Consider the following 13,085-nt stretch of genomic DNA (forward strand, 5'->3'; position numbering starts at 1 on the left):
AGAACCAGCCAGCCAATCAGGCGCTTAATCACCAAAATGCCAACTTTTAGTTTCATTGTGACAGTCTTGCTTCAGTACTGACAGGATAGACAAATCAAATAGGTCAAAGCGCTGGCTAGAGCAACTAGAATAATTCTGCAAGGTCACCCAGGTCATGCACCGGCACAATACTCGATTTTGTGCGACACCGATGCACGGTTGTTTGTGACGAATTTTTCTGGATCATGCATATTTATCCACTGCCTTCTCTGTTACATACAGTCACAACACTGGCATGATTTCCCGGCCCCGCAATGGCTCTGCTGTTGTCTGAATTACAGGATCATACATGGCAGTGCTCAAGAATTGCTAATGGACATGAGCTGAGACGACTGAAAAAAATTTACAACTCCATAAGAAAATAATTTACAACTCCATATTGCCAAGTTCAAGCTCCCCGAGAAACAATATACATATCATATTCCATTTCCATCATAGTGGATATCTTCTTGTTTCCTCTGGAGCAGCATAGTACCGAATTTTTCCCCATCTGTTGCAACTGCACATAAGAATGTGTTCCAAGATTAGGCAGGTGGTACACACGCAAGTGCGCGACAAGAATAAATGCTCTTGGGAGATAAAGATCCATATTATCATAATCTTTTAGCATTCTTTAACGAATTCACTTAATTGTATGTATTCGATCAATAAGAATGAGGTCAAAACAACTCATTTAAAAGCCTGAAAGATGAGAATAGCTCCGTGATTGAAAAGAAACTTGTAAATCCTGAATGACAAATACAGGAAATTGCGAAATTTGGCAAAACTCTAAAGCAACGATCACAGTACGCCAGTTCACCAGCATAGTCCCCATTTCTTTTATTTTGCACAGTATTATCTCTTCATTTTACAATTCAGCACCCATGATCTAACTCCACTATCTGGGTTTTCTATGACAGCAATATGCCCAGAAAAAAAATGATCATATTATTTTTATTTGAATAACACGTCATGTACTGCACCGATAAATATATACCAAAGCGACCTAATGGGTACAATGGGACCAACTGAAACCAGCACTCAAATCCAAACTTTGACCAGAGTGGAATAAAGGCTCCTAATTTTCCAGTCTGCTTACACCAATTTATGACACTATATTTGGTTTACAACAATGTCCACAAAAGAACTGTGCATTTGTCAAGATTGCCATAGTGATTCAGCAACATGAAATCAATCAGGTGTACATAAATGTATTTGATATAGGTACTAAAAAGAAAGAAAAAAAGAAACAGGTATCCATGAAAGTGCAAAAAACTGCTAAATGGAAAATGTCTAGTTATGTGCTCTCAAGGCATAACATCACTACGAAAAAAAGAACATGATGCCCCAAGTCATGAAAATAAAGTTTTATATAGCAAGCAATTAAGCAATAGATTATTATAGTACAAGAATTCAAGAAGCACATACCTCCAATGGAACTGATATTGAAAAGAAAGACTTCAGAGCCACTCATTAACAGCATAAATGGAGTTGAACTAACAAAGAAACATGCATGGTTGGCAATTAACGAAATCCATCGCATATTTCACTGATTTTTGTGCTTTTGTGCTGTCATAAACAAACAAAGAGTGTTACAGAAAAAAAATGTAATATTAGGAAATAAGTTGTGACAATTATGAAATATTGATTAAATTGGTATAGTACTTTTCTTGTGATTTTGGACACTTGCCGAACTTCCAGTTACTTCTTGCTTCCTCTTCTGAAATAATAATACATGGAAAATGTTAGAGCATATGAATTCAGCTCAGACAAGCTCGTATCTAAAACAAATGAGATAGATTGGTAACCTTCTCATGTTTCTTGGAATGATCACCTCCCGACTCATGATTCCCACTCTTGTCCTTTTTCTTTTCTTTGTCTTTGTCCTTATCCTTGTCTTTATCTTTACTCCGATCCTTATGCCGATGTTTGTGTTTCTTTTGCTCCTTCTCCTTATCTCTGTCTTTCTCCTTGTGTTTCTTATGCTTCTTTACTTTGTCCTTGGACTTGATCTTTGGTTTCCCAGATATGGTTGGTGTACCTTTTTCAGCCTGTTTTGAGTGCAGATTACTTTCAGTAAGAAGGAAGAGTCAATACAACGGAAGACATGAAAATTCCAACAGAATATATCTTACAGAAGGCAAATCTACTGGTGCAGTTTCTCGCAGCTGAAATGCTTGTCCTAGTGTTTCCATGTCGAAGGGCTGAATGTAAGCAGTCTTCTCATTCGGGTAAGAGTTTTGGAAGAGTTGGTCCAACTCCATCCCTTCTCCTTTACGGATTTCTGTGTCGCCCACAACATTGTTAAGATAATTTGTATCTGAAATTGCCAATGGCAAAGGTTTCTTGCAAAAGAAACTATGATGGTTCAGCAACTTGTAGCGGCTAATTAAGTCAACAGCACCACTAAGCTCCCGAGGACCTGAAATACAAGAAGAAATCATGGTGGGTCAGTATTTAATCACAGATGGCATTAGCAATTGCAATGAATAACAAAGATTCAGGCACTCAGAGTCAAGACTACTCAGAGTCAAGATTACTAAGGCAGAGAACCTCTGAACACACTGATTGTAGTAGCAACAGTGAGCAGTTACATTAAGATTGGTAACGGGGGCAAAAGGTGATGATTGCCATATCATAACAAAAAAAAAACGAACAAAATGAATATGCTTGCCTAGGACATAAAGGAGTCAACAAGCTAGCCTTAATCTGTACACCGCTATACTACATAGAAACTTGTTACTCCAGGGTAGCACAAGTCAAGCCAAAGATACTAATGGCAATATGGCATACATGGTGTCACAGCATTATTGTCGAGGTCCCCTGGACTAAGTGGACTAGGTCCATTGCAAATACCACCAGACACAGAAGTTAATTATGATGAAGTCAAAAGTTACCTAAAAAACCCCATAACATTGTCAAAAGGTCACTCAAAAGTAATATTGAGTGATAGAGGATAGCAAGAGCATGAACCTAACAAGACAATAACTTAGCAAGAGCACACTCACTACAGCATTTGCAAATGAGGCATGCTTATAAAAACCCACTGACTCAACTCAAGGATGCGAAACAGCCAAGCTTCATGCTTATATTCATAAACATATCATTTCCTTTAGTCATTGACCTATCCATCAATTAGCTTAACCAAAACTCAACTGTTTGGGAAATCTATCCAACATGTACACCGAAATATAGCCTGAAACTCTACATCCTTCCCTTTTTAGTAATCGAAAGATGAATTGAAGTAGAAACAAAAAAGCTTACCTCTCCCAAACTTGCCATCAGAACCCATCTGATTAGAGCTAGACATATTGAAAATGCATGCCCACCTAAAGTTTGATTCAGCCAAAAAAAAACATATCAGTTGAGCATACCAGGTCAGGTTAACAAGTTATAACATTTTTTCAAATAGTGTAAAAGAGAGCTCTGAAGACAACCTATACACGCAGACCACGCATTTACTATCATTATACGTTAGTAGTTCTAGGAAGGGATTTATTTCTATACTTCTATTAGGCCATAGAGGTAACAAATACTAATGACGTGAAGACATGTTGCATAACGTATTTCATCTGGCAGACTGAAGCAACATTCTCCAACCATGACATTATGGAACTCATACACTAACATGCCATCTGCAATTTAAATTTCCATAATAAATAGTTGACATCAATACATCATGCGCTAACTTGTAGGCAGGTATAACACTGTACCAGGCTGCAAGTTATTACAAGAGCTGCTAATCCATGGACACAGAAACACAACAACAACAACAACAACAACATAGCCTTTTTTCCCAAGCAAGTTGGGGTAGGCTAGAGATGAAACCCGAAAGAAATAAGTTCAAGGTTCAGGCACATTGATAGCTAGTCTCCAAGCGCTCCTATCCAAAGCTATCTCTTTAGAGATATTCCAATCCTTAAGGTCTCTCTTAACCAACTCATCCCACATCAGTTTAGGTCTACCTCTACCCCTCTTTATATTATCGACCCGCTCAAGAACCCCAATACGCACCGGCGCCTCAGGAGGCCTTCGTTGGACATGTCCAAACCATCTCAGCCGATGTTGAGTAAGTTTCTCCTCAATTGGTGCCACCCCGACCCTATCCCGAATAACTTCGTTCCGGACTCTATCCCTCCTTGTGTGCCCGCAAAACCACCGCAACATCCGTATCTCTGCTACACTCAGTTGCTGCACATGTCGCCTTTTTGTAGGCCAACATTCAGCACCGTATAACATCGCCGGACGAATTGTTGTCCTATAGAATTTGTCTTTTAGCTTTTGTGGCACCCTCTTGTCACAAAGGATGCCAGAAGCTTGCCGCCATTTCAACCAGCCAGCTGAAATTCTATGCCTAACATCTTCATCAATGTCGCCATCCTTTTGTAGCACCGATCCTAAATACCGAAAAGTATCCTTCTGGACCACCACTTGCCCATCTAGACTAACGTCTCCCCCCTCATGCCTAGTCGCGCTGAAATCGCACATCATGTACTCGGTCTTGGTCCTACTAAGTCTGAACCCTTTCGACTCTAACGTGCGTCTCCACAGCTCTAACTTCCTATTAACCCCTGCCCTACTCTCGTCAACTAGCACCACATCATCAGCAAAGAGCATACACCAAGGGATCTCACCTTGTATATCCCTTGTGACCTCATCCATCACTAAAGCAAATAAATAAGGGCTCAATGCTGACCCCTGGTGTAGGCCTATGTTAATATGCAAGTTGGCACCAATTACTTACTCTTCGAACATACAGAAAGATATAGTTAATAACTACTTAAGCTTTAGCAAGCAAAGACAAAAAGGCACATATACAGAGAAAACAGAATACAAGATATAGAAAATCTCAATATCTCTAGTAGTCCTTTTACTTAGAGAACTCGAACATCTCAATATCTCTAGTAGTCCTTTTACTTAGAGAACTCGTTAGAAACTTGTAAGCCCCATTTTTCAGGTATTTCAATAGTTAGTCTATCCTTACCAAATTGTGGAAGGGGCATTTCGAGCAAGAAACTCGCCCAATCGGATTATAAACTAGTCCTTCCTAGAGAAACAAGACAAGCAGATGGCACTCTTATGCACCAATTCTACATGAGCAGATTTAATCGGGGGGGCATGGGGGTTCCGTACATTGATCCTGCAAGCTGAACAAGAACAATACCCTAATCTAACAACGGATGGATTTGGATTATTAGGGCATCACGCATCGCACATATCATACAGACGACAGATAACTGAATCCAGAGAAGGAAATGTTCGAATCTGACAGCGCACGGTCAGAGCAAAGGAAGGACCCACCCAGCGAAGCAAGCTTGAGCTACTTGCCTAGTAGAAAATAAGAAATCGGCCCTGCATTAGATGGATCTCCACTCCAGGCAAGTCCAGTACCAGTCAAGAGGGGGGAAGATGGGGAGGCAGCGCCTCTCGACGAGGGAAAAGGACTTCGGCTGACGGGAGGACAAACTTGCACCGTCCCGTCGCCTGCGGTGCGGTTAGGGCGCCGGCGGTGTAGCGGCAACGAATTGAGGCGGCGGCGGCGGCCGCCAGAGAGGCGAGGCGGATAGGATTGTAGCACGGGAAGGGAACCCTGGGCTACTCGAGCCCCCTCCTATATACTTTTGCAAGTTTCCAATACTGCCCCTAGATCGGCGGCTTCCTAAAATTGAGGGAAGGGTGTTCGGCGATGCCGAGCTTGGCAGCGGCGGAGGGCGAGGCGAAACCTGCAGGGCTCCGCGCTGCCTTCGCGGCTCCCCCCGGCGGCGTGCGGCGAAGAGCGAGCGCGGCGAGGAGGCCGGCGAGCGAGAAATCCCCGGAGCGCGACGGCGGCGGCGGCGGCGGCGGCGGCCAGACGGCAAGCGACGCAGCGAGCACACAGCGAGGAGCCGAGCGGGGAGGAAGTCAGGTAGAGCTTCCTGGCTGCTGCAGTTGAGGGAGATGATGATTAGTTTGCTGCCCACGTGGGCTGACTTCTTAGATGGGTAAATGGGCTGAATTTACTCGGGCGGGTCCTTGCGATTAGGCCAGTTTCTTGGTTAGATTAGATTGGGCCGCATGATGTTTTGGCGGAATGGTCGGGCCCACTAACGGCCGCAGTGTCGCGCCTCCATGGCATGGCCCGTGAGCCCAGTTACTCCGTGCAAACCCTAGGCGCCCGCCGACGCCGCCGCGGCGCCGCCTATAAACGAGCCAATCCTTCCTCCTCCTGCTCAGCCCCTCGTGCCTCGCCCGCCGCCGCGAGCGGGAAGTGAACAGGTTGCCTCGTGCCTTCGTCGATTTTTTGGAGTCGAGTTTTTCTTCTCCTTTTTTTCTTGTTGTTGTTGTTGATTGATGATTTCCTTACGTTCTCTGTGCTCTTGTTTTTTTGAAACCGTAGCTGTTCTGGTTGGGGGTGAAGTGAGGAATCTCAATCCATAAACCAATCTCTGCATCTTCAGCATGATGATTGCCAAATTACATGCACTACCATCTGATCTCCCCCATCGTTTTCTTCCCCGTGTTCTTCCTGGATTTGTGTTCCCTTTTTTCCTCGTTTCATTTGATTTGATTGATTCTTGTGTGCAATCGGTGATGAAGTCGTATAATTGTGCTGAGTTCCTCAGTGATTATCACACAACAAAATCACCATCTTTCGGCTGAGAGATTGCGCTCTTGCTCGCCGTTTTTCTTTTTCTGCCGGTGTCCAATCCTGTCATTTGATTAGCAGCGAACGAAACCTGTTGGATGAATTGAAATGCCATGTGGTATCTGATGCCTGGTCTTTTCCATGGCCTGGCGTCTCGTAAGAGTGGCAGACAGAGATGGGCGGGTTCTTTGCGACACTGGTTGCTCTGCAACAATGAGCTTCCTGTTACTATTCCCCCGCGACATTCGTTGGTATTCTACCATCCATTTTTGTTTGACAGATCTATGAATTGGGTTGGTTTGACTTCGTGCATGCTTTCGTCCTCAAGACTGGAAAAGGAGTGGGATGAGCAATCTAACCTCTGCAGGAGAATATTAATAAAAAAACCATAAAATGAGATGAGCAACACAACATGGATGATGATCTGACTTAAAAAGTGTATGACTATCAAATCATTTCAGACTAGAAAGCCCGCGACAGCAAGGCTGCGCGTGCCCTGATTTTTACCTTTTATTTGTATTATATGAAATTTTGTTTGATACATAGAAGAATAATGTAATTAGATTGATAGAATATTTTTTTATGATTGCAATGTATGTGAGACTAATTGGTCAATTTGTTATCTCATTTTTTTTGGTGCAAATTGTTGCTGTAATTACTGTTAGCAAGGTTAAATAACTTGTTAAGGGTAATCATTTTTTTGGCCATCGAGGTCACGCTGTACCCATTACCGGATATTGAATCTGTTTTTTTACTTGCTCCCCCCTCTCTCTCCTGTGTCGGTAGGATCCGGCGCCAGCGAGCTGGGACAAGGTGGCCGGAGCTCAGGCCGGCGGCGGGCTTTGGTTTTTGGATAGAGTAATTGTTGTATGTAGGTAGATTTTTTCAAGTAACGTACATAAGTTCATTGTTTAAGGAGTTTGCTTGCGACGAGCCTATACCACCAACGCTGGAGTTTGCGCGTGTATAATTATGATAGCGTGTATTTGCAAGCGACGTGTAAAGTAACATATAAATTGTATGTTGTTGCATATATATAGTTGCGCAAAAAAATATAGTACATTACTTAGTTTATAGTAGCGGCAAATGGCAAGTCCATATGTTACTATGGGTAATTTTTTTAAAATACTTTTTCAGTTCAGTGTTGATAAATTATGTTAGGTTAATATCATGCCTATGTTGTCTAATAGTATAAGCTTATAGAAATTTACGCATTGTAGAAATTTTTTAATCTGTTGGTATGTAGCCATTGTTTTGTTTGTTTTCATAAACAACCGTCGATACTTTAAGTAGCTGGCAGTAATATTGCGAAACATGGGCATGGGTGCATATCAAAGGAGCCTTGGGGCCTGATGTCACGGGAAGGTTCGGAGTTTACGTGTCCTTTGTTTGTCCCATGTTTGTCTACGAGAAGGAGCTATCATGGGGTCCACACGGGCTTTTTTTTACCCCCGGCGCCCTCCCACTCTCGCACTCTCTCTCTCTCAGCCATCCTCCCTCCGTCCGCAACCTCCTCGCCACCTCCGCCGCCCGCACTGCCGCAGCTCCGGCTGTGCACGACTCTCTCTCTCCCCCCTCCCTTTCTCGCTCTCCTTCTCCCATGGCGGATCCAGCGGCGGCCTCCCTCCCCGGCGGCGTCCCGGCGCGGCCTCGCGCGGCTGCGGCGGACCCAGGGCGGCGGCGCGCCTCGGAGACGGAGGAGGAGCTGGTCTCGCGGCAGAACGGGGGCCCCGCACGCGCCTCCTCCTCCCGGCGACCATGGGCGGCAAAGCCCTCCCCTGCTCCCTCGGATCCCCGCGCAGGTGGCCATGGCGGCGGCGGAGCGCTGTCCCGGGTGCGAAGGCCGGCACGGGCGGCGTTGCGCGGGCATTGCGTGGGGGCGCTCCCCAAGCACCTGCGCCCTCCAAGCGGCGGAGCCGAGGACGGCTGGCGGAGCGCGAGGTCGGCGGCGGTGGGGCGCGGCGGCGAGCAGAAGGCGGCGGCGGGACTCCTGCGCGAGGACCGGGCCTCGCGCCGCACGGAGGTCGGGCGGCACGTGGGGCGGCGGCGGCCCGGCGGCGGAGCGTGCGGCGGCGGCCGGCACGCGGCGGCGCTTGGTGGCCGTTCGATGGCCCGATCGGACGGCCATTTTTTTCGAGTGACGTGGCGCGACGAGAGGCCGGGTGAATGACACCGGCATCGTGTTTTAGAGATTACTTGACCGACCGCCATCGTCCTCTGAATCTTCACGTACACATTAAATGGCCCACGGCGCAGCAGCTGAGGCTGGATGAAGTATTGTTGGAAGATAATAAACAGACTCGACGCTTGTAATTTGCTAAAGTTTTTTTACTCTCCGGACCCTTTTGTGAGACTAAGAGTTGTGACCAGCAGCCAAACTTCCAATTTCCAAGATCATTGCAGGCACTGAACTCAATCATCAACTCTCCGCACATGGACAACCAATGTCTCGATCTTTGATTACTGGATGGTAAACGAAATTAGTCAGAGATCTCCGTTAGACAGGCATCCTATAAACATCAAATGTAGAGGTGTAGAGGAGTCTCTTGATTAAATCTAAAGATACTCCCTCTGTACTCGTAAAAGGAAGTCTTCTAGGACAAGATTTAAGTCAAACTTTGGAAATCGTATCGCTGCCCAAAATGACTTCCTTTATGAGTACCGAGAGAACACCTCATTAAAAGGATGATAATAAAATAGTGGCAACGTAGCAGGTGTAAACCAATTTTTTCTTGTAAACTTCTAATTTGGGCTATAGGATCAACATCCAAGGACATGGGGCATTGTGTAATTTTATACTTAACCACTCGTCCCTAATTATACTTTTGCAAATCCTCCCTCTTACTCCTCTGCGCACCCGTTATGTTGATCCTATGACCAGATTATAAGTTTGCACGGTGATGTTGGTTTACGCCTGATACATTGCCTAAAATAATAGCATCAACATAAAAATGATGATATCAAGAGATTAAAGTTCTTATCAAATCTTTTCGGCTCCATTTTTGTTACTCTCTTAGTATTGTATTCTTTTTTTTTTTGCATCATAAATTATTTTGAATTCTTCAAACAACAGCTCTCAGCCTTCATTTCTAAAGAGAGCTTTCACATCAACCAACAATGATATACCTGAACAGTATTTTGATCATGCATGAAGTTTGAATCTGTATTACTAATACTGCTTATTTGGACCTTCTTTGACTATTACATAAAATGCGACATTTTTTTTTTGGCTTCGGCAGGCTGTGTACAACGCCCTCTCGGCTGGAAGGGAGGTATGTTTGGCAGTGATGAGAGTGGTAAAAGATATAGGGATCTCCCGAGTCACTATTGAGACTGGTTCGTTAAGTTCAAAAAAAAACAGAGAGAGAGACTGGCTCGATGAACCTAGTTTCTGCTCCTCCAGTCCAACAAGTTCGATCAAGCGCGGGGGAGTCATCTTCAAGTTCTTACTGTCTTTGTACTTTGTTCCTACGAGTATCTACTCCTCCAGTCCAACAAGTTCGATCAAGCGTTGGGGAGTCATCTTCAAGTTCTTACTGTCTTTGTATTTTGTTCCTGTGAGTATTATCTATTGTAGCAAAAATGACCTCTCATGCCATATTTTAATATAATGTTTTAGCGATTGATGACACACACAACACTTGGACTAATGAGATTGTTAAGATGACCATTCTCAGGCTTTTAGGTTCAAGTGATGACAAAGAGAAGATAGGCGTAGCTAGGCCCGAAGGGCCGCCCCTACGTAGGGCAAAATGAACTCACCAGTGCAATTACAGAGAAGGTCTGCGGGCTAGGGTTTTACACCGGATGAACCGACGCTACGGAAGTTATATACGTCGGTGCATTGGCAGAAGAAGACCGAGGAAAATACCTACACCGGTTGAACCGACGATGCATCGGTCAATTGCATCGGTTCAGTTGTCCAGAGAGGTGGTTTTTGGAGGAACGTGAAGAAGTTACAATCACCGGTTAAACCGACGCTAATTTTACATACACCGGTTGATTGCATCGGTTAAACCGGCGATACACCGGTTAATTGCTAACGGATAGTTTTTCAAGTGGCAGTTTACATACACCGGTTAAACCGATGATGGCTTTTGGGGTACGTCGGATTAACCGGCGTTAAGCACATTTCTGGCAGCTTTTCTCCAACGACTATATTTGCTTGTGCTGCCTATATATACCCCCAAGGCCGGGTCATTTGAGAGTGCTGGAGTTCAAGGAAGTATACAAGAGCTAAAGATCATCTCCAACCACCATAGAGCTTCATTGTACATCATATAGGCTTAAGCACACTTGTGAGAGTGCTTAGTACTTGTTTAGGCTTAGTTCTTGAGAGAACTAGCTTGAGAGAAAGCCTTGCTGCGGCAAGCACCTTGTGTAATCGTCGTGTGACCCTCCGACTTGGTGTGGAGTGGCAACGACACTTTGTGCGGGGAAAGAGGCCCCTACTTGGTATTAAAGCTCCAAGATAGTGAAGACGGTGCCGTGGTGACGCTTCGAGATAGACGGTGGCGGTGACCTCGTCTTTGTGACTTGGCGTCACTTAGCCTTTGCTTGTCGGGAGCCTTGGAGGCGTGGCAAGACGGTGATCAAGCGAAGAGACTCGGCATCCCACTTGATCGTGTTGGACAAGTGGCCGTGGACGTAGGGAGGGACTTTGGTGTCCTAACCGAACCACGTTAAATCGTGTGTCTTGGTGTCTTCAAAGGAGTTTGCATATCCTCTCCCTTACCACTTTACTTACCGCATTACGTTTCCGCATTTACTCTTTCTTGCTTAACTTTACTTTCCTAGTTAGTTTGATTAGGATTGGCTATAGGTTGCAAGTCTTTTGGGGTAAGTAGAGGGTAGCATAGATAAACTTTAGTCATAACTAGCATGTGTAGGACGTGTTAGGTTTATCTTATGCAATTAGATTGAGCCCTAGGTTAAAAAGCGATTAGCGACCCTATTCACCCCCTCCCCCTCTAGTGTCGGACACCCCGGTGATCCTTACATCTATATTTCTCGTTCTTATAATCGTTATTCACACATGAACTGGTTCATTCAGGTCTAAATTGGGTCCAAGATCAACCTGTCATATGGTTTGATCCCCTCCCAAGCTGTGTATATGTACTCTGGTGGATCACAATTGTGCTGATCCTTTTGTCCGCTGAATAAAGGATGAGAAATATCCTTTTAAAAAAAGTTGTGCCATAAAAAGTGCAATCTTAGCTAATACCCTAAACTAGCAAGGTGGACCCTAAAATAGGGCGGGTAGCTAGTCTTTTGCATATATTTGTATTTTCCAGATAGTGTCATTATCATTATTTTTTTAAATGGCTCAAACCAAGGGTGATCTATGCTTCATATTTTGTGAAATATTTTTTGGAACATGAATTTCGGAGAAAACATAATATCTTATGTATAAATATATATTTTTATATTTTTCACGCCTTATGATTATATTACATTTGAAATTTTTTGTATAATTTTCTTAAAAGAATTTTGAATGGTGATGTATACTGGTAAAAGTTTCTTTTCTTTATTCTCAACGCTTAATTCCAAAGCTCCCTGCGTACGACTACCGCATTCTTTTCAGTTGGCAATGTGCAATCTTCTACTCAACGCTCACCACCCTCTGTGGTCATCATCGCTCTCCCAGAATCTGACACATTTTAACTCTTCTCTCTCCTTTATTTTGATCATAGTTGTTCAGCATTAATATATTATTATTAAATTGAGCTTCTCTATGACCATTCCAACAATATTTCATGGTTGTTGGCACACTTTCCGAATGACCTATTTGGTTATGTTTCAAATCCTTCTAAAATGATTTTAGTTTTTTTTGCTTCAATGGTAAAACCAATTTTTCGAAATGAAATTATTTTAAAAAAATTAGCACATTAGCTTCTTAATGATACTATGGTAATTCTAACAACATTTCAAAGCTTAAGGAGAGAGGAGAAATCAGTGAAGCCACTTTTTTAGCTCCTCTCTATTGTAAATTGTTCTAGCTCATGTGGGGATTTTTGTGTGAAGCAGTTTTATTTTTTTACCTATTTTGTAGAATTCACCAAAATATGTTAGAGTAGCCCTATTAAAATACACCCTAACAATCGTTAGGATCACTTATGGTATTGGCAATGGTATTGGTGTTTAAGATGATAATTCGATGAAGGTGAAAGGATCGGGTGCTCTAGCCTTAGAGGGGGAGGGAGTGAATTAGTCACTCTAAAAAACTTAGACATATGGATCCAACTAGTTTGCACAAAACTTAAACTAAAACAAGCTATCTAGATGTGCCACTATGATTGTTCTAGTGTGAAACCCTTTATTCCAAAAGAGTTTAGCAACCTATAGCCTTTCCTATCAAGAAACTACATTATGAAAGTAAAGGCATACAAATTGCTAGTATGAAATGCGGAAGCTTAATGAGCGGGATAGGAGATAGCAAACT

At 43.7% G+C, this 13,085-nt stretch overlaps 1 protein-coding gene and 2 non-coding genes across 5 annotated transcripts; 2 read left to right on the top strand and 1 right to left on the bottom strand.

Moving 5' to 3' along the window:
• Window positions 1–31: 31 nt before the first annotated feature.
• LOC120650262 (mediator of RNA polymerase II transcription subunit 19a-like) lies at window positions 32–5,933 on the bottom strand. 3 transcript variants are annotated; one of them, XM_039927301.1, is made up of 7 exons: window positions 5,742–5,933; window positions 3,283–3,347; window positions 2,154–2,440; window positions 1,827–2,069; window positions 1,684–1,738; window positions 1,447–1,587; window positions 32–538 (listed from the first exon to the last, which is right to left on the bottom strand). In XM_039927301.1, the coding sequence occupies exons 2-6, from the start codon at window positions 3,326–3,328 to the stop codon at window positions 1,565–1,567; spliced, it is 654 nt and encodes a 217-aa protein (XP_039783235.1). In that variant the 5' UTR covers window positions 3,329–3,347; window positions 5,742–5,933; the 3' UTR covers window positions 32–538; window positions 1,447–1,564. The 3 variants fall into 3 exon arrangements, with proteins under 3 accessions (XP_039783235.1, XP_039783237.1, XP_039783236.1); XM_039927303.1 differs by lacking the exon at window positions 5,742–5,933 and adding an exon at window positions 5,410–5,690; XM_039927302.1 differs by lacking the exon at window positions 5,742–5,933 and adding an exon at window positions 5,347–5,690.
• A 474-nt stretch (window positions 5,934–6,407) lies between these two features.
• On the top strand, window positions 6,408–6,497 carry LOC120653038. The gene has a single exon (XR_005666734.1). It is a non-coding gene; the product is annotated as a small nucleolar RNA Z195/SNORD33/SNORD32 family (small nucleolar RNA).
• Window positions 6,498–6,749: 252 nt separating this feature from the next.
• LOC120653090 lies at window positions 6,750–6,890 on the top strand. The gene has a single exon (XR_005666776.1). It is a non-coding gene; the product is annotated as a small nucleolar RNA F1/F2/snoR5a (small nucleolar RNA).
• Window positions 6,891–13,085: the final 6,195 nt, after the last annotated feature.

This window comes from Panicum virgatum, chromosome 9K, assembly GCF_016808335.1.
Source record: "Panicum virgatum strain AP13 chromosome 9K, P.virgatum_v5, whole genome shotgun sequence".
NCBI classification, from domain to species: domain Eukaryota; kingdom Viridiplantae; phylum Streptophyta; class Magnoliopsida; order Poales; family Poaceae; genus Panicum; species Panicum virgatum.

Bases quoted from the DNA above. Each gene is read 5' to 3' on its own strand.
- LOC120650262 (XM_039927301.1), bottom strand. From the start codon at position 3,328: ATGTCTAGCTCTAATCAGATGGGTTCTGATGGCAAGTTTGGGAGAG. The intron at 2,441-3,282 runs GTAAGCTTTTTT...CTTGTATTTCAG, and splicing joins TGATGGCAAGTTTGGGAGAG to GTCCTCGGGAGCTTAGTGGT. The intron at 1,739-1,826 runs GTTACCAATCTA...TTATTATTTCAG, and splicing joins ATTCCAAGAAACATGAGAAG to AAGAGGAAGCAAGAAGTAAC.